This window comes from Eretmochelys imbricata, chromosome 5 (genome assembly GCF_965152235.1).
Source record: "Eretmochelys imbricata isolate rEreImb1 chromosome 5, rEreImb1.hap1, whole genome shotgun sequence".
NCBI classification, from domain to species: Eukaryota; Metazoa; Chordata; order Testudines; family Cheloniidae; genus Eretmochelys; species Eretmochelys imbricata.
Window position 1 is genome coordinate 46,199,079 of NC_135576.1, and position 26,284 is coordinate 46,225,362.

At 41.8% G+C, this 26,284-nt stretch overlaps 1 protein-coding gene across 2 annotated transcripts in view; it reads left to right on the top strand.

Moving 5' to 3' along the window:
• TBCA (tubulin folding cofactor A) overlaps positions 1-26,038 on the top strand; it is a 65,381-nt gene extending 39,343 nt beyond the window's left edge. For both annotated transcript variants that reach the window (XM_077817007.1, XM_077817006.1), the window contains exons 3-4: positions 23,545-23,631; positions 25,341-26,038. In XM_077817007.1, coding sequence (XP_077673133.1) covers positions 23,545-23,631; positions 25,341-25,421 — 168 coding nt within the window. In that variant the 3' untranslated portion in view covers positions 25,422-26,038. The remainder of the gene's footprint in view (positions 1-23,544; positions 23,632-25,340) is intronic.
• Positions 26,039-26,284: the final 246 nt, after the last annotated feature.

Sequence of the window (26,284 nt, forward strand, 5' to 3'; positions counted from 1 at the left end):
GGGTGTGTGAGGAGGGTGCAGGAGTCAGGGCAGGGGGCTGGGTATGTGTGGGGAGTGCCAGAGTCAGGGCTGGGATTGTGGAGTGGGGTGCAGGGGTCAGGGCATGGGGCTCGGGTGTGAGGGGGGTGCAGGAGTCAGGGCAGAGGGCTGGAGGTGTGGGCTGGGGTCATGGGGGTGCTCCCAGCCCCCTGCACTGAGCAGCTCACGGCAGGGGGCTGGAGGGGATATGCCCTGATTCCACCCCCTTCCCCAAGGTCCCTGAAGCACGCTGTGGCTCCGCTTTTACCTCTCCCCCTCCGTAGCAAGGACCGTCAGCTGATCAGCCGCAGGGAGGGAGAGAAGGAGGGGCAGGAACCCAGCACACTGAGGGAAGAGGCAGGGGGAGGGGGAAGCTTGCCTGCCTTGCAAGGAGAGAGCAGTGGGCAGGGGGCGGAAAAGAGTGGGCCGGGCTGGGCAGGATTTTTAGTGCACGCTGCTGTCTGCCCGGGTCCAGCAGATAGCAGCATGCCATTAAAAATTGGCTCACGTGCCATGTTTGGCATGCATGCCATAGGTTGCCGACCCCTGGTGTAGTTCAGTAGTTAGTGTAATAGTAAGTTTAAAAAAAAAATCATCAATTTGTGTGGAACTGCTTGGTACTGGAGATAGGCCACACTCTCTGGGTTTCAAGCCCTGCCACTCTTGTGGGAAGGCAATGCCTAACAGTGATCCTCATCCCAACTGCCTTAGAGTCACATGAGTGACAAATGTGCTATTTGTAAGCACTTTAAACCCTGGTCCAAAAAAGACAGGGCAGCCAGACTGAAATATCTGCTGCTGGAATTGGTGCTACGTCCTCTATCTGAACCATTGACCTCGGTCCGGGTATTGAGCACCTCACTATCAGTCAGTAACTCACCTCCAGCATTACTGGCATCGAGAGAGAGATTGGCATCACTGGTACCAAAGAAGGGTTATTGTAGGTAAGACTCAGTCCCAGGATCTTCAGAGGAAGCCAAGAGGTCAAGCTCATCTAAAATCTCAGGAGGGCACTCAGAGAGAGTATGCCCCAGAGCACATTTCCTTGGTTTCAGGAAGAGACTGCCACTTCAGACCCTGAAGTGGGATCCTATGTGCCCTAGCCCAGCTGATCTCACCATCAAGAGTAAAGCACCTGCCCACCCTGATTTCAGCCTCAGTTTAATCAAGGGGCTTACTGAAAGTACCCTTGGGCCATGCACCCTTTTGGAACCTGTGGGGTTTCCCCCACCTCCAATCAAGAGCGTCCCCATATCCACCACAACCGGCTTCATCTACTGGCCATCAGGAGCATCAATGCCACAAACACCCTAGCATCGATACAAAGGCCAGCACCAAGCACAATCAGGACCCTTCTCACAAGCATCCGCAACAGGATCAGGAACTGGACCAGCTCCTCGTACTGTTGCCATCCTCTTTCTCATCCCCTGATGAGGCAATTGCAGTGGAACCTATTTCTCCAACTCCTGATTATCTTAAGACTCATCGGGAGTTGTTGAGGGAGGATGACTATGGCCCTGGATATCTACTTGGAGGAGATCCCGTAAAAATCACACAGGCTGGTGGACATTTTGGCATCTGCAGCCCCAGCTAGAATAGCTGTCGCTATTAATGAGCTATTTTAGAGCCTACAAAGGTTCTTTGGCAGACTCAAGCTTTCCTGCCTCTGACTTTGCAAAAAAAAAAAAAAAAAAAAAAAAAAAGTGGATAGGAGGTACAATGTCCCCTCTCTGGCGTTCAAGTAACTCTAGTCACCTTAAGGGCTTCCTCGTAGTATTGGCAGCCATTGAGAGAGAGACAGACAGACAGGGTTACCAGGCATCAGCCCAAAAAAATAGAGGCCAAGACGCTGGACTTATTTGGGAGGAAGCTTTATTCCACAGCTGGGTTGTTGCTTCATATTGCAAACTAGCAAACTTTGCTGGGGTGCTGTGATTTCACCTTATGGGATACAGTTTGAGTTCAAGGACAAGTGCCCAGATGATGCAAAACAGGAGTTCCAGACATTGATCAAGGACGACAGGTTGGTTGCCAGAACAGCTCTGTAGGCAAGTCTTGGCAAAGCAGATTCTGCAGCTCCTGGCATGGTTTCTGCCATCACGATGAGGCTCAAGTCTTGGTTATGCTCTTCTGGCCTCCCTCTAGAGGCGCAACAAACAGTTCAGGATCTCCCATTTGAAGGGCCATCGCTCTTCTCAGAATAAAAACTGATGAGATTCTGTACAGACTCAAAGAATCTAGCGTATCCCTGAAACCCCTGGGCATTCACATCCCTTCAGTGAAATAAAAGGCGTTCTATCATCACCAGTCACAGCATTTTCAGGGATTTGCCTAGCAAGCCCAAGACCTGCCGAGGAGAACTAGCAGAAGTTACAAAAGATGCCCACTACCACCCTCTACTTCTGCAGCTGCCTGTTCTTCAAGGCAGGTAGCATTCTCCAAGAGCTCATTTTGATGGGTTGGTCCAGAGCAGACTGCCAGTTCTAAGAGGGCCATCCTTTTCTTCCCTAATTTTTGCAAACCACCTGTCTCACTTCTGTCATATTTGAGCCCACATCGCAACAGATGGCTGGGTTCTAAATGTGGTGCAAGTTTGATATACACTCCAATTTATTTCCCCCGCCCCCCACCCCCACTCCCTGTTAATCTTCAGAGATCTCTCTCATGAGGCAGAGTTACTGCAAGAGATACAATTGGTTCTCCTTGTAGGCGCTATAGAGGAGGTCCCTCTTTTGTTCAGGGGAAAGGGGTTTTATTCTTGATGCTACCTGCAGAAGGATGTCTCAGGCCTATTTTAGATCTAAGGCGTTAAACAAGTGCCTAAAAATACTGACATTTCAGATGGTCATTTTAGCCTCCATGATTCCTTCTGTGGCGCCAGAGGACTGGTATGCTGCTCTTGATTTCTAGCATGCTTGCTTCCATGTGGCGATTCATCAGAGCCACAGAAAATTTGAGATTCACTGTCAGCGGTCTCCATTATCCGTTCACAGTGCTCTCCTTTGGTGTCTCAGCTGCCCTGCATGTATTTACAAAGTGTACGGCGGTGGTAGTACCATTCTTCAGAGGTCCATGTTTCCGTTACCTGAATGACTGGCTGATAAGAGATCAGTCCAGGACACAGATGTTGTTCAGCATAAACATAATCTCAACCACCTTCGTTGCAGTCTGCCTGCTGATCAACACGGATGAGTCAGTCCTGTTTCCAGTTCAGAAAGTAGAATTTGTTGGAATGGTCCTGGACTCAAAAATGGCCAGGGCCTTACTACTGTATGCAAGGTTTCATGTAATACAAAACCTCATTCTGGACTTTAAGGCTTATCGTCTCGCCACAGTGAGAAACTGTTTAAGGCAGCTGGGGCACATGGCAGCATGCATTTTTGTAGTACAAAACGCCAGGCTGAGTTTCAGACTCTTTCAAGGCCAGTTGGCTGATGTGTATTCATCAAGAAGGCACCACGTAGACAGGTTAGTGCATGTACCAAATCGGATCGTATCTTCCCTAGATTGGTGGACGGATCTGTCCAATGTCTGAAAGGGAATTCCCTTCACCCCACTTCAACAATCTCTTACCTTAGTCTTGGATGCCTCAGACCTGGGTGGGAGGGCTCACTTGGGACCCCAGCAGATGCAAATTTTCTGGTCTAATCAAAATCTCAGCTTACAACTCCCTGATGTTCGTGTATTGACTATCTGATCAGCATGCATGGCGTTCCTCCTTACATCAGGGGAAGGGGCATATTAGTGCTGACTGACAATACAGCGGCCTTGTTTTATGTAAACAAATAGGAAGGGATGCAGTTCTCACTACTCTGCTGAGAAGCAATCCTATTTTGGGACTTCTACATCAGCAGCTCTACTTCTGAAAGCAGACCATGTCCTAAGGCCTCAGAATACACTGTCAGATTGCCTGAGCAGATTGTTTATTCATCACCAGCAGTGGTCCCTTCACCCAGACACAGCAAGATCCATTTTCCAGCTCTGAGGGTGTCCTCAAGTGGATCTCGTAGCGACAAGACAACAGAATATGTCACCAGTTTTGTTCCTGAGCCGGACTCAGTCCAGGTTCATTATTGGATGTTTTTCTACTGCCATGATCAGGGTCTGCTGTATACTTTTTTCTTCCCAATCCTTTTCTGAACAGAGTTGTGTGCAAGATCAAACAGGACAAGGCCCGTCTTATACTGATCACTCCTGCATGGCCCCACCAACACTTCCCCCTGCCCTCCCCAAGCTCTTGGACCTCTCAGTCAATCCCTGCTCCCGCTTCACACATACTTGATTTCACAGAATCACACCTGCCTCCTCTACTACAGACTTCAAGCCTTCACCTGACACCCTAGAGGCTTCAAGGTTAACTTTGGCGGAGGAGTCCTGCTCTAGAGAAGTTCAGGATATGTTGCTGAGTAGTCAGAAATCATCATCTAGAACTACTTACCTGGCTAAATGGAAGAGGTTTTCCATCTGGGCCCCTGTTCTTCTATTCAGTATGTGCTGAACTATCTTCCGTCCCTCAAACATCAAGGATTGGTGATTAGCTTGATCAGAGAATACCTAGCAGCTATATTTCACACACCTGGGATAACCCCTCTCTCTTTTCCAACACAATGGCTGTACAATTTTTTTAAAGCGTTTAGACAGAATGTTTCCGCAGGTACAGAACCCTATTCCACCATAGAGCCTGAATCTAGTCTTAACAAAGCTGATTGGTGTCCCCCCTGCCTCTCCCCTCTTTGAGCCTGTAGCAACCTGCACTCTGTTGCACCTTTTGATGAAGGCAGCATTTTCAGTAGCCACTACATCAGTTAGGAGAGTGGGGGATTTGAGGGCTCTAGTATCAGATCCTCCAGATACGGTTTTCTACACAGACATCTGCCTTCATCCTCACCGAAGTCTTCTCACGAAAGTGGTCTCCATTGTTCATATTAACCAAGCAGTTTTCTTACCAACCTTCTCAAATCCTCTTGGTAATAAAGGGGAGGAGAAACTGCACAATTTGTCAGAAGAGTTTTAGCATTTTATCTGTAATGGACTAAGCCTTTCAGATCTTATGCTCAACTGTTTATTGCATTTGCAGACCGAATGAAGGGCAGTCCCGTTTCCATGTAAAGGATAACCAGTTGTATTTGACTGTGTTACCAGTTGGTTAATGTGAAACTGCTGGATAGCTTGTTGGGTCATTCAACTTAGGTTCAAAGGTGACCTCTGCCGCTTTTCTAGCTATTGTGCCCATATTAGACACTTGCAAAGCAGCAGCCTTGTTGTCATGTCACACGTTTGCTTCTCACTGTGTGATCTGTCACATAGAGACAATGCTAAATTTGGACGTGTGGTCCTCCAGTTCTTCTTCAAATAGACTTCGAACCCATCTCCAGTTGGGATGGCTTCTGAGTGGCCTACAGTAGAATATACACGTGCAGTCATTCAAGGAAGAAAAAACTATTACAAATTTTTCCATAACTGTTGTTCTTAGAGGTATGTTGTAAGTGTCCATTCCATGACCTGCCCTCCTTCATCTCTATTGGAATCTTTCCGCCAGGAAGGAACTGAGGGGGCTGGGGCCTTTTATGCTTGCACACGGAACAACACAGAAGAACAACAGTTGTGGAAAAGATAGTAACTGTTTTTCTACAAATTTGGGTTTCCCCCAACCTAGCCATTGTAATGGTTAGTAAATCAAGGCCTTTACCCAGTACTTATATTCTATGATTTATAATAAGTCTTCTGCACTCCAGCGTAGCCACCAGTATGGACTAATAGGTAAGACCTTGTGTATTCTATAGTTCTGTGGCCACGTTAACTTTTTCTTAATCTAGTCCTTATGGTTGCAGAAATAAATGTGAATTGAGTATGTAAACCTACATATTAATACCTATTTGAATCCATGTACAGTATGAATTAGCTCTGAGGTGTGATCTTCTTGGGTTCCTCTCCATGGGGTAGTAACTCTGAAACCTAAAGGAGTGTTATTAATAGTTTTAAATATTTACTAGCTGATCATTTTAGCAGAAATATCCATCTACTTGTCCCACAATCCCAACTGCCTCCCATGCCTCCTAGATTCAAAACCCCTCCATTTTAATTTATCTGAAGTTACGACAGAATTTCTACATTAACACCACAGAATCTAAGGGCCTTTTCTCAGAATTTATATTATACTTGCTATAGATACATAGTGCTGCTAATGAGCAGGTTTCCTCCATGTGCAAATAAGGCAATATAAATAATCAGGGTTAGTCTGCATAGGAGTTATTCTGGAAAAGCTATTCCTGGTTAACTCCATATGTGAATACTCTTCTTCTGGAATAAGAATGTCTTATTCCAGGTTAGTTTAATCCACTTTGAGGGAGTACTAGTGGATTAATTTCCAGTTATTCCAGATTAACTTTCGTGGGGAGACAAGCCCTTTGAGAAGCTGGTGTTCATGTCCTTTATCCAACAAGTTCTGCTCCTCATAGTCTCGCACTGAGTCTCTCATGTTTCTCGAGGATTAGGCTGAATCCTTTTGTTGTCACTAGTCACCACTTAAAAGTGGAGCAGATTCCTGAAAGTTAAAATGTGGAAGACTAGAATTAACTATACCTTTAGTTACTGAAGCTGTATTTTGTGGAACAGGACTTCAAACATGAAAGATATTGGTCTGAACAAGTCAATGTTTGTTTAATGTTGAGTATTCCCAAGTAATATTACTTATGTTTTTAATGGCTCAAGTAATGGTTTTTAATCTAATTTCTTTTTTTTTTTTTTTTTTAAATTTCATGTTGGATTGAATACGCGAAGTTTCAGACTCTCCTCATAAATCAGACACAAATAAGATTAGGTTCAACTTTTAGTTTCATTCCAGTCTGATTACTTTCAAAATCCTTTGGGTTTTCTCCTAAAAACGGATTACCTCTGTTTAATAATCTGAATTCTACTGTCTTTTTATCTAGACAACTAGAACTACAAAGTTGCGAATAAAGGGTTTGACACACTCATTTGTGCATTTCGAGAGTTTAACTAATGAGCACAAATCAGTCTCCTTTAAAGGCTAGCAACCTGTATTTGTATCTGTCTTCTCTGTAGAATAATACTCCTGACGTGCAGATGATATTAAACTTGCTGTTTTCAGCTTTGTGTTTCTTTTCTAATGTACTTTTTGAAAGAAGCCTATTGGTAAGAAATTATTGTAATCCTTGCTAGGGCTTCCTTTTTTTCGTTTGTTTTTTAAAGAATTTTATTTTCAGTTTGTCTAAGATATAGATACCTTTTTGTATTCTAGACTATGCTCTCTATGCTGAGGATTTAAAATAATTGTGTAGTAGTTGGGATACATTAACATGGAAACTCCCATTTAGTAAGAAGATTCAACAATTGACATTAACGATTGCTGAAGGGAAATTCTCTTGTAGTTGGGCTCACCATTCCTCTGCAGAAAGAGGCTCTCTCAGACCTATCAGGCATGGGGTAGTGACTTGACTGTATCTATATGGGAAACCTGCCAGTTCTGTTCTGACTCCAGTTTTAGCACAGACATTTATTTTTCCTGACTTTCTGCCTTCTGCAAAACTGAAAGAAATCTCCCAAATCTCCATAATTTATCCTAATGCCTTTTCTTTAACCAGACTGCTAACTTTTTAAACCAAATCATATGTGGGCTGAGTGAGGGCTCTTGCTCCATATCATGCAACAGTTTCCCTCTGCCTGAAAACCTAAAGATGACAGATAATTCCCCAAAAAAGAGGTCAGGAGGACAATATGCAGCCAGTACTGTCAAGGCTGAGCCAACTTTGTGGTTGACCAATACTTGTTTTGTCAGAACTGGCACCACTTTCCAAATGGGTTCCCTTTTATTTATGATTTTTTTCTGCCAATGTCTGCCCATGTGACAGTGTTTACATCCAAGGCAATTCATATTCTTTTCAAGTAAAATTTTGAGAGCTGTTGTGTAGAAAATGCTGCCTGTTGATTGACAGTTTTCTATGGGCAGTGATTGCATTGTCCAGTTATCCTTATGGAAGTTATCAAAGTAAAGGGCAAGAATTGTGTTTATAACACAAACGATTTAATTCTAAAATTAAAGGGAGGATTGAATTAGCCAGTGACTGGATTCAGGGAAGGCACTAGTAATGAATTTTGCTTCTACCCCCTCAAGAGTAGCATCTACACTCTTAAATCTCTGCACTAGCTCTGTCTCCCCGGCTGGCAAAGAAAACCTGCAGTCCCAGATTATCATAAAACTCCTAGCCAGCAAACCATTTTCCAGAAAGGACAAAATAAACTTTTGCTTCTGCTTCCTGAAATGATCTGCCATGTACCAATTGATTGGTCCTCAGCTAGAGCAACTCCAGGGGTTGCCAAATGTGAAATACTGAAGCAGTTAGATGAAGAGGAAGTCAAGTCAAGTAGGTGTCTATCGTCTTTCGTCTTCCCTCAGCCTCTCCACTCCCGTTCTACACAATGCTTGGTATAAGTGGTTGAAACCTATCGGTTCCATACTCTGAAATAATTTGCTGACATGAAAGAAAACTGATTCTCTGCACTGAGAAAATAACGTATCCCAACACTTTCCAGAAATTTTTCTTCACACCTCTCTAAGAGTAGAGTGTCAAGTAGTGTTCTGTGTAATTTATTCCGCAATTAAAGGGGGAATTACCAGCGGCTTAGTGTAATGGATCTCTACATCTGCTGCGGCCTCAAGCCTTTTCCAAGCCAACTATGTTATTTTTAAAAAACAAACAGAAATTTGCATTTTAATAAACTGGAAACCTGTTTTATAAATTTGAGTTAGTAGATTTATAGGTTATTGATATTAGGGAAAAGGTCATTTTTATCAAGCTCAATTACAGTAAAACAGCGGTGGCCAACCTGAGCCTAAGAGAGAGCCAGAATTTACCAATGTACATTGCCAAAGAGCGACAGTAATACATCAGCAGTCCCCCATCAGCTCCACCCCAGCTCCTTCCACCCACCAGCAGGGCCTCCCCTTCCCTCCCCATCAGCTGTTTCGTGGCGTGCAGGAGGCTCTGGGGGCGAGGAGGGAGGGCACAGTGGGCTCAGGGGAGGGAGTGGGGCTTGCGGCAGAGCCAGGGGTTGAGCAGTGAGCACCCCCCGGCACATTGGAAAATTGGCGCCTGTAGCTCCAGCCCTGGAGTTGGTGCCTGTACAAGGAGCCGCATATTAACCTCTGAAGAGCTGCATATGGCTCCGGAGCCACAGATTGGCCACCCCTGCAGTAAAACATGTTTGCCTTTGTCCCCACTCCCTTCAATTCATAGCCTCTTCTAATCTGGCTGAGGAAAACCACTCTTTCAAAAGTGCCTTTATTTTCAGTTTTGTAACAGGCAAAGAACAAGTGGTCATGGAGTCCTTCTTTAATAGGTGTATTTTTTTTAATTCATGTAGCAAATTTCTTAGCCTAAAACTCTCACACCTAAGTAATTCTGATACTAGTTTTTGAGAAGGTGTATTTTGATGGTTCTTTTATCTTCTCACTATCCCAGATTGAGCCTTAGATCACCTAGTCTCTTTTAAGAGGTGAACTACACTATGAAATAAGGACACCTTCCTGATTAACACATCTCTGCTTTCTTGGCCCCATCTTCTTTTCCCTGTGCACCTTATCCTTGTGTGCAGTGTTACTGTAGCCGCATTGGTTCCCAGGATATTAGACACACAAGGAGGATGGTGTAATATCTTTTATTGGACTGACTTCTGTTGGTGAGAGAGAGAAGCTTTTGAGCTTACATACAGCTCCTCTTCAAGACCTGAAGGACACCTCTGTGTAAGTTCAAAAGCTTGTGTCTCCCACCAACAGAAATTGGTTCAGTAAAATATGTTACCACACCGACCTTGTCACCTTATCAGGGGTATGTTCTGTTTGAAATATTATATCCAACAAAGGTAAAGGATGGCAGGATGATAATTTTTAACCTTTCACATAATGATAAATTCTTCTTGGAGGAGTGTCACTTTGGGTGCTCAACTTTAGGTGAATCTGTGTCCCCCTGCACCTGTGATCGGAGAATTTCAGTAGTAGTGACCACTTTGGTAACACATGCGCTCTCCCTGTGTTGTGCCACTTCTGGTGGTTGGATAGTGATATGTGCCTGAACCGCCACCGGTTCCTTCTCAACTCTCTTCGCTCAGATGGAGCCATGGCAACACCTCCTCACTTCATTATATCTTAGACTTACACTGTTACTTGGTGTTAGAATAGAGTTAGATATAGTTACCCTCCTCTTCCCTATTTATTTTATTTTAAAAAATTCTTTTAAATTATCAGATACCATTGTTTCCATTCACGCTTTAGTATAGTGTAGTTTTAACCCCCTTCTCCTGGGGGAATGCTACTGATGGGCATACCCAGATCTCCGGGCTTTAAACAATGTCTTGCTTGTTGGGAATCAATCCCGGTCAGTGATGGAAATGCTCAGTGTGTCCATTGCCTTGGCAAGACACATTATTCAGAAGTATCTTCGTTACCACAAGCAAGGGACCTAAAGCTAAAACTTATACCGAGGCAGAAGTCACTGCACCTGGTGTCTGACCCCCAGAACACAGATACACACCCCCTGCTCTAATGCCAGCGATGGCCCCTGACAGACCATCCCTATCACAGTCCTCAAAAAAGGTGGGGGGTAGGAAAAGCAGGCAACAAATTCTCCTTTCAGGGAACCAGCCAAAAAGAAGTGATTCCTGACTCGTTCAACACACAACTGACTGCAGCATGGTTAAGCACCTACAAGTCGGCGGGATCTTACGGTACTGCTGATACTGCGAAAGCCAAAGACCTTAAGCAGGCTGGCTCTGAGAGGAGTGACAGAGAGAAGCCTACCTCCTCCTACTTAGTACTGATGGAGCCTCTTAAACATCTGGCACCAAGCAGCTCAACATCACTACAGTCTGTGGCTCCATCTACTGGTCCCCTACTGCATAGCACAGTGACATCAGCTACAACAGCAGTACCGTCTACAAACACCATCCTCTGTATCGAGGCTAGCAGCACCACACTAATTCCTTTATCATAAGGACTTGCTAGTCTATGCAACACCAGAATCTCCCCTTCTTCGTACTCTGGCATACTCAGAACCATGCCAACCTATACCACCACTGAGATCAACCCCTCCTTTTTCCAGCGATGAAGATGATGATGAGGCGGAAGGGGACCACTCCTCACCCATTTGCATGACCAGTGGAGCAAGCCACTTATCAGCTAAGTGACACCCAAGGATGGTATGGACATCCATGGATGCCACCACCAATGCCATTCCCACCTCAATGGCCTTATTGGAATCCATGGCCTCCATACAGCCACCAGTACTTTAGGCCTTCTAGCACCTACAGGGAGAGGAGGTGGCGTTCCCCATCAGCCTCAGTGGGTAGAGCCTCCGGAGGAGACTTTTGAGGAACGGGAGGAAACTTTGAAATGGGAAGTCACCCCTCCAATCAATCTCTCTTTGTCCTCCCCAAATGAAGCAGTCATGCCTTCACCACTTAGACTTTAAACGGTTCCAGGAGCTATTTAAAATAATTGCTGATGCTCGAAATACACCTGGAAGAAGTTGCGGAGTTTCAACATAAGCTGTTGAATATTTTACAGACATAAACATCAAAGATTATGCTTCCTATAAATGAGGCACTCATGGATCCAACCAAGATCATCCAGCAGACCCCTGCAACAATACCACCCACTTGTAAAAGAGCAGTCAGCAAATATTATGTCCCCTCTAAGGCTATTGATTTTTTGTTTTCACATCTCCCACCAAATTCCTTGGTGGTAGAGGCCATGAATAAAGATAGCACCACTCCAGAGTCACCCTGTACAATAAGGACTGGAAACAGTTAGACCCTTTGGGCACAAAGCCTGTTCGTCAGCAACTCTGTAATTCAGAATCCCCAATTACAAACCTTTGATGGCCAAATACAACCACACAAATTATGATGTCCAAGATTTCTAATTCTAAGATTTCTGATTCTAAGATGTCCAGATTTATTGACTGTATCCTGGATAACAAAAAAAAAACACCACCGTGCACAGATGGTCTTATAAGCTTCATTGGACGTGGCAGACACAACCACGTGATCCATTACTATCGCAGTAGTTATGTGACGGGCTTCCTGACTCCATGTCTCTGGGTTTCCCAAAAAGGTCCCGTCTACTGTTAAAGATCTTCCCTTTGAGCGCCAGCAATTGTTCGTGGCCAAGACTGACTAATCCCTCCACACACTAAAGGATTGCAGTGCAACTCTTTGGTCTTTGTGCATTTACACACCTGCACAAAGAAGGAAGCCGGGGAAATACCGTCAGTACAATGAACAAGGCCTGCCCCCATATGTCCAACCACAGCGACAATATGACCTACAAAAATGGAGACAGAGGCCTAAGAGACATAGACCATTCCCATCTCAGCCATCAACATCCCAACAACCCTCCTTGAAACAGCAATTTTGAGGGTTTGGTCAAGGGCTCAAGATGCCTTTCCCATTTCCAAGCACTGGAACCATCAACAATCATCCATCTTTTCGGAGACCGCCTGATCCCATTCCACCAGTATGGCAGACCATCACCTTGGACAAATGAATATTAGAAATGTATAAACACTGTGAAATGTATAAATGTATAAACTCCAATCCCATTTGCCCCCTCTCTTCCCCTCCCGCCCCCCATCCACCCTCTCTCCTTGTCCCTGTTCAGGGACCCTTCTCACAAGCATCTTCTACAAAATAAAATCACCTCCTGCTCTTGGGTTTGTAGAATCAGTACTGACACAACACAGAGGGAGAGGCTTTTATTCCCACTACTGCTTAACTCAGAAAAAGAGCAGGGAATAGAGGCCCTTTCTCGACCTAAGGAAACTCCACATGTTCGTGAAGGTTCAGTGATTGAGGATGGTCACGTTAGTAGCTATAATCCAAGCACTGGAACAGGGGGACTGGTTCTCGGCCCTCGACTTCCCAGGATGGATATTTTCATATCTCCATACACTCGGTGCACAGGAGCTTCCTTCGACTCATTCTGGGACAGAATCACTACCAGTTCAAAGTACTGCCTTTTGACCTCTCTGTGGTGCCCCCAAGACATCCAAGGTTCTTGCAGTCATGGTGGACCAACTCTGCAAGCAAGGAGTCATGATATTCTCCTACTTAGACAGCTGTCTTTCTCAGGAAGATGCTGTAGAAGCTATTCAGAGGATAATGGTTCTCTTCTCTCAACTAGGACTAAAAAATAAACATGCAAAAATCAACGTTGACACCCTGTTCAAAACCTAGAATTCAGTGGGGTCCACCTTGATGCACTGGAGGCCAAAGCCTCATTACCACTCCACAGATTTGTCACCCTTGATCGCCACAGCACAAACCATCCTACAGACATGAGCTAGGACCTGTCTCCAACTATTAGGGCATATGGCAGCAACCATTTTCGTCGTAAGGCATGCCAGGCTACATATGCATTGTCTCCAGGGCTGGCTCTGGACAACATATGTTCCGCACAGACAATCTGAACAAGTGTCTCACTATGCCACTCAAAATCAAAAATTCTCTACACTGGTGGGCTCAACCCCACAATGTGTGTCTGAGTCCCCTTCACGCAATCCCCTCTGTCCGTTATACTTACAGCGGATGCATCTCCGTTAGGTTTGGGAGCACACTTGCACAACCACACAATTCAGGGCAGGTGGTCCCCCCCCAGAGTCAACTTTTACACATCAAACTACTGGAATTACGAGCAGTTTGCAGTGCACTCACACTTCTTACCTGTGATCAGGAGGAATAAGACTATAAAGGTACTAACAGACAACATCGCTTGCTTGTTTTATAGAAACCTTCAAGGGGGAGCAAGGTCATATTCCATCTGCACCAAAGTAATGACATTATGAAACTGGTGCATTCATCACAACATCAACATACCAGCTACCTATCTACGAGGATGTCAGAACACTACAGCAGTTGCACTAAGTAGAAAGTTCTCTCAGGACTATGAATGGGAAAGAAACACCAGGGTTTTATAGAATATATTCAGATGCTGGTGTTTCCCAACTATACACCTTTTTGCTACAGCCCGGAATGCCAAGTGTCAACACTTTTTTGTTCAAGAGCAGGATTGGAGCCCCAATCTCTGGGCGATGCTTTCCTCATCAAATGGGATGCACCTCTGCTATCCAGGGTGATACAGAAGATAGACCAAACAATCCAGAGTCATATTGATAGCTGCCCCATTGCCCAGACACACTTGGTTCCCATACCTGTTGAAGATGTCCGTCTGTCCACCCCCCCCCCCCCCCCACACACACACACTCCTGTCTCAGGATGCAGACCAGGATCGCCACCCAAACGTGCCGATTCTCTACCTGAAGGTGTGGCTCCTCCATGGCTCTAGAACATTGAACTGACCTGTTCAGAAGATATATTATTTAACAGCAGAAGATTGACTACATGTTATACTTACTTTCACAAGTGGAAGAGATTCCATATATGGTGCCAGAATAGGCAAGCCACAGCTATTACCTGCCCCCTGCCACTGGTTCTAGATTATATACTGGAGTTAAAGAAGTCTGGTCTGTCATCAAGCCCACTTACAGTACACCTCGCAGCCATCATGGCTTTCATTCAAAAAGTTGATGGGTTCTCAGTCTTCACCCATTTTCTCACTAAATGATTCCTCAGGGGGTATTCGGAACCTCTATCCTGAGATACATACCCCATCCCCACCCTGGCACCTCAACCTAGAACTATGCTGTCTCACTGGTCCCCCATTTGGACCATTAGCCACATGTTCACTTGTACACCTGTCAGGGTTCCCTCCCCACTCTGAATTCTAGGGTACAGATGTGGGGACCCGCATGAAAGACCCCCTAAGCTTATTCCTACCAGCTTAGGTTAAAAACTTCCCCAAGGCACACATCCTTCCTTGTCCTTGGATGGGTACTGCTGCCACCACCAAGTGAGTTAGACAAAGATTCAGGAAAAAGACCACCTGGAGTTTCTGTTCCCTAAAATATCCCCCCCAAGCCCCTTCACCCCCTTTCCTGGGGAGGCTTGAGAATAATATACCAACCAAATAGGTAAACCAGATTCTTAAACAGAACTTTATAATAAAGAGAAAGTAAAAGAATCACCCCTGTAAAATCAGGATGGAAGGTAACTTTACAGAGTAATCCGATTCAAAACACAGAGGATTCCCCTCTAGACAAAACTTAAGTGACAAAAAACAGGGATAAACCTCCCTCTAAGCATAGGGAAAATTCACAAGCTAAAAACAAAAGATAATCTTAACATGACTTGCCTTATTTACTTACTCTTTTTGCAATATTGAGACTCATTTTAGGAGGAGGAGTTTTCTGACCTGATGCTTCTCTGCTTCCCCAGAGAACACACACAAACAACGAGCACAAATAAAGCCTTCCCCCAGATTTGAAAGTATCTTCTTTCCCTATTGGTCCTTTTGGTCAGGTGCCAACCAGGTTATTTGAGCTTCTTCACCCCTTACAGGTAAGGAGGAATTCTAGGCTACCCCTAGCTGTATGGTTATGACAACACTTATCAATGAAGGTGGCCTTTCTTGTCACCATGACATCCACGTGACGAATGAGAGAACTAGGGACACTCATGGCATGTCCCCCGTCCCCCACCCATATACAATATTCTTCAAAGACAAGGTTACTTTACGACCACATCCTAAATTTCTACCCAAAATACCACCTTCATTACACTTGAATCAACCCATCCACCTTCCATCAACCTCATGAGAACAAACGAGAGGTGATGTTTCTTTCTTTAGATGTGAGATGGTCACTAGCATTGTATCTTGAAAGGACAAAGCCCTTCAGGAAATCACCAAGACTATTCCTTTATGTTACAGAAAGATCTAAGGATCCACTATATCCAAGCAGAGGCTCTCTAAATGGATTCCTGGGTGCATTCACCTTTTGCTACTGACAATATGAGCTGCACCCCCCACCAGGGACTTGAACACACTCCAGCAGACCACTTTCCACTTTGATAGACTTTCTAAACAATGTATCCATCATGGACATTTGTAAAGCAGTCACCGAGCATCTGCTCACACGTTGACGGAGCAATACACCACTGAGCAAGACTTGATCTCAGATGCTCTGTTAAAACTGACTTATCACTGATTTGCTAATCCAGCTCCGAAGCCCCATCCTTCCAACGAATGGGCACTACTCTACAGTGGAGAACTCACAGGGATGCCCATTTCAAAGAATCTCAGTTACTCAACAAGGTGAGAAACACACTCTTATTGAAGAAAAGTACAAAATTCAATGGTTTGACCAGGATCCAATTGAATTAAAATCTGTTTTGTTTTGTTTTTTTTGTTTTTTGTTTTTTGTGTTTTTTTTAAACTGTGGTGAGGATGCATACTTATTACTACAGACCATCATAAGCTGTTATCAAAATCTGTTTTAATTAGATGCTTTTGTTGGGGTAAGGGTTCCCTTCCATTTTTGGTTACTTCTTTCTGGGGATAATTTGCCAATTTATTTAGCATGGCAGGGAATTTAGGACCAACTTTCTCACTACTCTGATCAAATTCAGTATTGCTGTTGTTATTACCATCCCAAGCTGGGACTTGGTGAGTTACCGTTGGGCTTTCTTTCTCTAGATGTTGAGTAACATTCTGACCAGATAACTGGCAAAAAGGAAAAACTTGATGAAGTTATCTCAGTGCCATTCTGTACTGTCCACAAATAGCATTTTAAGTGGACCACTTAAATTTATCTCTAATTTGATAGAATTATCTACATGTTCAACATCCCATGAATCTCTGGTTTTGGGGACCTGGTGTGTGTTTTTTTGCAGTAGTCCTCACCTTTCTTGGATCTGATCAAACTTTGTCACTCCATGTACGTCCTGCACAATTAAACTAATTCAACCCAAACTGGCATTTGTTCTTGTTAAATCTAAAATTCTGGTTTTTGGCATGTTGCAGATTATTCATCTCTTCTTCATCCCAAATCAGCAGCAATTATTTCCACCACATCCAGATTCTCAAAAGATCAGTAATGTGATGCTTTGGTACACCTTCGATGCTTAGTCAGTTTTAAAATGGGAGTTACTTAAACATATTTATCAAGGGGAGCAGAAATTGTGGTTCTGAACTTGATATCGAAAATTGAACTGCCTAAACTTCTCTGCTTAAATCTAAAATACTTTTATGTTTCTGATGGACTAGCACTTGTGTTTGGCTCTGTTCAGTTATTTTGGATCTGTACAAATATTTACTTATTTTTACTTTCAGTTAACGGAGGCAGCTGATGTTTGGATTAGTTTTAATAATATCTAACTTTTACAGTCCAAACAAGTTGTGTGTATAGGTGGTGCATACTGGAGTCTGTATCGGTGTGTGATGTTTTTATACACTTAATGCTTTCCAGTTCACTAAATATCTCATCTGATTACTTAAGAAAATCTTCTGTGTCTTGTTCAGTAGACAAGTTACACACCTGTTTGACCATCTGCAATAGCAGACTGCTCTTCAGTGCATGAAGACTTGGAACTTCCTGTTGTACTGTTTAAAACTCTACAGTCTGGTATCTGTCCTTGTACAGAAGTGCTAGTGTAGTTTTGCCTTCTGCTTGAAACAAGCGTAGTTTTCTATTTTAACATCAGGCAGTGTCTAATCATATTGTTAGGGCCCTACCAAATTCACGGCTGTGAAAAATGCCTGAAATCTGGTCTTTTTTTACTTTATACTATACAGATTTCCCAGGGAGACAAGTGTTTCTCAAACTGGGGGTCCTGACCCAAAAGGGGGTTATGGGAGGGTTGCAATGTTATTTTAGGGGGGTCATGGTATTGCCACCCTTATTTCTGCACTGCCTTCAGACCTGGGTGGCCAGAGAGCAGTGGCTGCTGGCCAGGTGCCCAGCTCTGAAGACAGCGCCCCACCAGCAGCAGCACAGGAGTAAGAGTGACAACACCACAACCTCCCTACAATAATCTTGCAACCTCCCCACAGCCCACTTTTGGGTCAGGACCCCTACAGTTACAGCACTATGAAATTTCAGATTTAAATATCTGAAATCATGAAATTTATTATTTTAAAAATTCTAGGACTCTGAAAATTGACTAGAATGGACAGTGAATTTGGTAGGGCCCTACATATTGTGTATGCTTACTCTGACCACATTGTGCTCATTTCCAATATCTGTTTCTGAAATGCTTTGTTTCCCATTTCACAACCCAATCTATTGTATAACCTTGCTTTGTAAACTTGAGATCCCGTAAAGATGTTTTTTTCATCATCAGAGCTTTGTCCATAACAATTTTTTCTTTTGACATCTTTGCATTTTGCACTAAGAGCACTAATCTTAAAAAAAAAAAAAAAAAAAAAAGTTGCTTCTGTTATGTACATAACCACCCTCTGTGCTGGATCCCTTTTTAATGTTTGCCTGTACACTTATAAACAAATCTGGTTTGTTTACCCAAGTACTCTGTCATTGTGCCTCAACAAGCATTTTTAATCAGATACACTTTAGTTCTTTCCATGCTTAATACTTTCGGGCATCACATTTCTCAATAACCCCCAAATATTCATTGATCTTTGCAAAGTCAGGTTAGTTTCTCATGATGGTACAGAGAAGGGCTACTAAGATGATCAGAGGAATGGAAAACCTACCTTATAAGACAAGAGTCTCAAGAGCTTGGCTTGTTTAGCCTAACCAGAGAAGGTTGAGGGGAGATATGATTGCTTTTTATAAATACATTAGAGGAATAAATACCAGGGAGGGAGAGGAGTTATTTAACTTAAGGGCCAATCCTGGCACAAGAACAAATGGATATAAATTGGCCTTCAACAAGTTCAGGCTTGAAAATAGACAGACTTCTAGCCATCAGATGAGTGAAGTTCTGGAACAAACTTCCACGGGGAGCAGTGGGGACAAAAAACCTAACTGGCTTCAAGACTGAGCTTGATAAGTTTATGGAGGAGATGGTCTGGTGAAACTGAAACTGCCTATAATGGCATCTGGTTGATCTGTGACTGCTAGCAGCAAATATTTCCAGTGGCTGGTGATGGGATACTAGATGGAGAGGACTATGAATTACTATGGAGAGTTCATTCCCAGGTGTCTGGCTGGTGGGTCTTGCCCCCATGCTCGAAGATTAACTGATCACCATATTTGCTGTCGGGAGGAAATTTTCCCACGGATCAAATTGTCAGACAACTGGGGGGTGGTTTTATTTTGCTGTCCTTTGCATGGGGCACTTGCAGATTTAAACTCGTGTAAATGGCAGATTCTCTGTACTTGAAGTCTTTAAATCATGATTTGAGGACTTCAGTAGCTCAGCCAGAAGTTGAGACAGGAGTGGGTGGATGAGGTTCTGTGGCCTGCAATGTGCAGAACATCAGACTAGATGATCATGGTGGTCCCTTCTGACCTTAAAGTCTATAATAACCTTCCTTTGACCTGCCTGGTAGTTCTAGCACAAATAATTCAGCCTGGGATTTTCAGAGGTGTGTATTGGAATTGGGTACCCTTTGACTTTCAGATTTCAATGAGATTTGGACATCCAAGCATTTAGGTTCCTTGAAAATCCCATCTTTAGTTACTACATTAATCTAACTGTTCAGACTTACACACTTAAGCTTTATTTTGAAGGTTTGTGATCAGTGTTCTCACTGTGCAACTGTTGTAAAGAAAATGTTAGTTTTTCCAAGTAACATTCTTGTATGAATCAAAGTGTTCCCAGAATTTCTGAATGACTAATAGTTTGCAGTTGTCTTCAGGCTTCCTTTGTCATGGGCCTGCTAAATGTAACTGTAGAATTTCACCCCCTTTCATTTTCTATTTAGTATCACTTCTTCCCAAGAAATTTTGGAACAGACTGGATTAAAAAATCTGATTTTATTTAAATTGGATTTTTGATTTAAATACTTTTTTCTTTTTAAAAATAAAAATGTGCAATTTAATTTGAAATTGACAACCTATGTTAAAAGTCTAAACTTTATTAATTTAACAAAACAGTAAGCAATAGAAGTTTGCTGCCAAAGTTTTAAAGAAAGTTAAACCACTGAACTGGTGGAAGTGACTGATTAAGCTGTTGAAACTAGTGTTTGCTGAAATGCTAACACGGTTTTCAACTGCTATTTGCAGGTAGGGAGAGAATGTTTTCTTCATTTCAGTTTATTCAATTAATTCATTTAAATGACTATAGTTTATTCAAAGTTAAGAAACCAATTAGGAATTGAAAAAGCAGGAAAAATCTTCTTTGTTCTTCCAATCTGCGAATAAAACAAAGTATGAGGATGAGATCTATTAATTCTAAAGTCTTGAAGGATGTGATGACCAGAAACCATCAGTTGATTAACTAAATGTCACTTGTTTTTAAATGCAAATCATGCTTTGATAAACTTACATAAGAAAAAACAATATCCAGCACATTTAAGGTAGTTTCATTTAACTAATAAAAAATAATTGTTTACATTTAATTGCATACCCATTTTCATCCAAATAAAGCTTGACAGAGTAAAATAATTATCATTTAGTAAATAGAAAATGGTGTATGATGCATTTGCTAACATAATAAAAATGTAAGAATCTGAATGTATGTTAAGCTATGTAATTGCTTAAATAAATTTGTATAAATATAATATATCCTCCTGGTTAGCAAAAAGAAGTACCAAATTTACTGCAATGGCTATATTTAATTATAAATCAATGTTTTAATGGTTACCAACCAGCGAGAATCAACCTTTCCTTAGGAAAATAACTAAAAAGTATACTGCAAAGCATAAGTAAACTCTGATTTAAATCAAGATTTTCTGTTTGCTGATTTAAATTGGTGATTTAATCACCAATCACTTTGATTTAAATCAATCCACAATGATTTGGAAGCACTGCAACCACCTCTACAATTCTCAGCCAGTTTTCCTCCCATACTGAAGGACTCATGTGGCTTCCTCTGCCCCTTTGATGAAGGCCACAGAAGAAGCCAGGATTAGTGCTGTAGAGTTTCTAGATTTTAAGTCAGTGCTTAAATCTTTTTTTCTCTGATAGCTGTTCAGTGGCCTATGTAAAATGAATTGGTCTCTTCTCCACGTCATCTACCAGCATGATAGTGTACAACTTGTTAATAGTACCAACAGAGGTCAGTGATTGACTGACTGGGCCTGATGATCAGACTATTCTTGCTTCTGTAGGTGTTCTTTCCAGAATAGAGGTAAGCATGTAAATGTGGTGGATTATCATGCACTTCTACTACATATGCTGTACCTGGTCTGTGAATAAATTTAGATTTGAATATTGTCAATTTAGGGTCTTTTAATGGATAGTAAATTCATCTTAACTTTTTAAAAATTCCAGTACCTCTTCTACTTAAACCTAAATGTTGAATTTTTCTGTAGAACCATTAAAATAATTATGCAGTCTTTTTAGGGCCATTTTTTCTTTTATAAAAGTGATGATCTTTCTATTGAGAATCTCAACTTTTTAGTTTCTTGCCATTGTATTTTAAATGTGTCACCTTTTAATGTTTCATTAAAGTAGAAAGGTTGTCTCTTAATTTCTCATATGGGAAGGTAAAGACTGAATTGTAAACTTTTTTCCCCTCCATGAGGCCCATTTTTATCTAAAATGGTTATATAGGCTCCAGACTAGCAAAGCACTTAAGCACACATGTAACTTTAAGAAAAAAAGCAGTCCCATTGAATTCTATGGGACCATCATTTGTGTGCTTAAAGATATTAATTTACTCAAGTGCTTTGCTGGCCTGGGGCCTTAATGCATCTGAACTCTCACACGCGCGCGCTCTCTTCTCCCCCCCCCCCTTTGAATATATAATTCCCATTAATACTAGTCTGTGCAGTGACATTGAAGGGAGAAAATATCCTTTTGAGTGAAAGAATGTTGTGCGCCATTAAAAGTAAAAGCTTTACACTACAGGTTAGCCAGTGTGACAGGGTTGGGCCAGATGGCTACAGGAGAGTAATAGAAGGCAGATATATTAGCCCCAAGCTAAGTAGCTCCCTTTTCCCTGGGTAAGGTAACAGGGAAGGTTCCAGAACAAGAAGGAACCTTCTGGAGACAAATTATGACAGGCTGATTAGAACACCTGCAGCCAGTCATGAAACTGCTAGAATCAATTAAGGCAGGCTAATCGGGGCACCTGGGTTTAAAAAGGAGCTCACTTCAGTTTGTGGTGCGCTTGTAAGGAGCTGGGAGCAAGAGGTGCTAGGAGCTGAGAGAGAGAACGCGTACTGTTCGAGGATTGAGGAGTACAGGCATTATCAGACACCAGGAGGAAGGTCCTATGGTGAGGATAAAGGTGTTGGGAGGAGGCCATGGGGAAGTAGCCCAGGGAGGAGTTGCTGTTGCACAGCTCTTGCAGGAGGCACTCTAAACAGCTGCATTCCACAGGGCCCTGGGCTGGAACCTGGAGTAGAGGGCAGGCCCGGGTTCTCCCCAAACCTCCCAACTCCTGGTCAGACACAGGAGGAGTTGACCTGGACTGTGGGTTCATGAAAACGGCCAAACTGAGGGCTGCTGTGAAGCTCTAAGGCGAGCAAATCCACCAATAAGCGCAAGACCCACCAAGGTAGAGGAGGAACTTTGTCACACCAGGTTTCACACTTTGATTTGCTAATGGATTTTCATTTCTAAATAGATTTGATACATTGAAGAACAACGCTGCACACACCCCTTTTTCAGTGTATAGATTTCAGGTCCACAAATACTCCATGAAATATAAGTGGGTTTTCTGTATAATTCTGAAGTTTGTTTTCTCTAGGTGTAGGCAAGATGTTCAGATTCAGTGGGGTGCCAGTTTGGTAATTTTGCTCAAAGTGCATGGTGAGAATAATCTTTCTCCTAAAATGAAGCAGAAGGATAAGTAATAACTTTTTATGCATGATAAGCATCAAAAATATGAGCCTGCTGGTCTATGCTTTTCATTTTTCTTTGCCTTTGTCTTTCAGTCAGAACCTCCTGCAGTGTGCACGCGATGTGATCAATAACTCAATAACTTTTTTCATGCAGTAATTATCTCTATGTGGTATTATCTGAACACTGTTTTTCTTTATTACCCAAAAGATGCAGGAGATAGTTATATAACCAGCTGATCCCATTTTGGATGAAGCTAGTTCATGACAGTATGGAAAATAGTTTATTTTAAATAGTCTTTTTAAACAAATATTGTATATGGAAAGCTTTTACTAGCTAATTCTTGCTTCCGTCGGAAAAAAATTATTCTAAAAGACTTCATTAATTACACTTAGTTTGTCATGTTTAATTATACTATATGTATAATATGTAGGACATGGAAATGCCATATAAAAATCATTTTCTTATATATGCTTTAATTTACTCACTACAAATGTTAAGCAATTATATCTGTTAAATAAGATGTAAGGTAGTGTCATTAATGTGAAATTATCTGTATTTTCTGTGAGGTAGCTGTTTTAAACATCTTTGAAAGTCGTTTTGACAACTATTTTAGAAAAGAATGAGCTTTGTGTGAGCTCTAAAATCAGTTTATTCAATACTGAAATGCTCTTCATTTGTTTCACGGGCTTCTCTTTCACAGATTGAGATCTTGCAAGAATCTCGAATGATGATTCCAGATTGCCAACGCAGATTAGAAGCTGCGCATGCAGATCTTAGTCAACTATTAGTAAGTATAGCGCAAAATAACTCTTACCTTGAGCATTTCATGTCTCCTGGCCACAAAGACTTAAAAAGCCAGATTCTTTCATTGATAGTGTTGTATTAGCAAATTATTTAGCTCACAGTGTAACAGTATAATGAAACCAACTAAGATTGGACACTTTCTACTTTGTATATGGTATTTTGTATAGTATTTTGTGTATATTTCCATGACTAGTATTATGTAGCAGAATAGTTGATTTCAGAACGTGTATCCGTAAGTGAATACAAAGTTTAGTGTAGATATAGCGAAACAATACAATCAGTAGTATGCTTTAATAAAAGGAAGTTAAGAAACACGAAATGGGACATGTACCCAGTAGACACTTAAATATTGAGACATTAAAGTGGAGTCCCTTGCTTTGCAAGTTATATTGCCATACCTCTTAATCTCTTTAGGTGAATTCAGGTTTACAGATGGAACATTCTGCTTGCTTTGATTATTTCATCATTAAAAATAATCACAGTATCTTAAGATAAGTAGTTAGCTTGATTTCAGTGGAACTATTTGCATATGAATAGGGGTGATATAGGAATTTAAGGCCCAAACCTGCTTTACCTAGCTTTAAGGTCACAGGATTACATTAAAAAGCTGACAGTTTCTTTACCAGCAGTCTAGTTACCCATGTAGATTTAAACATTACTGTGAAGTGTAACTATACAAAGGAATCTTACCCACATGTGGTGAGTGAAGGAGAGATGACTTGGTAGAATTCCCCTCTGCTGATCTCCGTTAAGCTGCCAGCATTAGAGCCTGAATCTACAAGATGCTGAATAACCTCAACTCCTGTTAACTTCAAGGGGAGTTGAAAGGCTTGTCAGATTTTCCATGAGGCGCTCTGCGCTTTGCAGGATCAAGCTGTTAGACTTCATCTTTTTGCAGGTGCATAGTAGTCTTCAGATTGTTTACATGAAGGGGTTGACATAATTTACTGATTAGTCATTGCTACTGTTCCCTAAATTGAGAAGGCAAACAGATAATGTATTTTGATCAAGAGACTTGAAATTTTTCAACAAATCCAAAACTTAATACTGAAAAGTTCTTAAAGGTCATTTTCCCCACCCAACACACTTGCATAGTTCCCGTTAAAGTGAACTTCGAAGAAGAATCTCTTTTTAAATGGACAACCTCAAAGAAGGTTTCAAGTCTTCCTAACTGTTAGTCTTACCTCTTTTGCCATTTCTGCAAACTTTCGTGTGGGCTGCATTTTGGTTTGAATATTCCTTTAATTGAACAACATATAGAAAATACAAATAATTCAGACTTGGTACTTCTAAATTTGACATGTGCATGATTTAACTGCTTTACTCACTGTAAAAGGGGAAGTAGGAACTGCCTAAATTTCTCTAAAATCAATGTATTCAATATTTAAATGCCCTTCATGTTTCTTGGACTTCCCCTTTACTTAGGATGGCACCCAAAGTTTAAACTGGAGCCACATGATGTTGGACAAAATCTTAGACTGATTTTAGTGTTTTTTCCCTCCATATTTTTTAAACTAGCTGGCCCCAAGGAGCTAATCCAATGAGGCAAGCGATGTTATTACATCTAACACTCAGCACTAAAAAATGGAATTTTAATATAACATCTGTTATGTTATTGAAAGCATGTCCAAGTTATTTTCAGAGTACTTAAAGCTGTATAAAGAAATCTAATTTTATTTTATTGAATTTCAGGAAAATGAAAAAGAGTTGGAAGAAGCTGAAGAATATAAAGATGCACGTTCAGTACTGGAGTCAGTGAAGTTGGAAGCCTAGATGTTCTTCAGTACTCTTTATGCATTAGCGTGGGTCCATTCCACACTTTTAGTTTGATCACTGTTGTATTATTTAAAGTAGTGTAAGAATGACGACTCGCTGAGATTCCCTTTATGCAATTGCAAATGACTGGCCTTTCTCTAACTTGGAGACATCAAATAAATTACTGTCTGATTCATTTTTGGTTTTTATATTTTGCCTATGGCTAGAAAACTTAATTGACTCAAAGTATCAAATTGCAAAAAAAACCACCTGTCTTTGAGATAAAGCTAGGAATTTACTAGTTGGTGAGGATGAGTTTTCTGTAACAACTTAGCATCTTTATTATTATCCTAAAATGTGTGAGGAATGTGATGACTCAGCAGATATTTCCAAAACTACTTAAGTTGGAAAGCATTTGCCTTAACAAATTTCTGTTCTAACAGGAAACAGTTTAAAGCGATTAAGCCTGCATATTCTAACAGGACACTTGTAATCTAGTATGTTGTATATTTTTACAAACTTGCGTTATGTATATGTAACTTCTCAAATATATAATGCTCTTTAGTTCTTATTTTAAGTACAGTACTAACTAGAAATGGGCCTAAGACATTAAATAAAGATCTGATTCCAAACAACCTTTAAGATAGAGTGCATTCATATGTGAGTTCTAGATCAGGCATAACCAGAGTGAAATAGCCTTTGCGAGGAGCAATATGGTAGATGTCCAGTATTTTCCCCACTACTTGCCCCTGCAAAAAATTGTCAACTGGAACCTACTCACAGAAGTTTAGAAGGGAACCTTTTTCTTCAGGGTGCAGCTATGCCCCTTTGCTAGCTCTTGACAAAATAAGTGATTTATTGGATACAGGCCAGGACCTGGG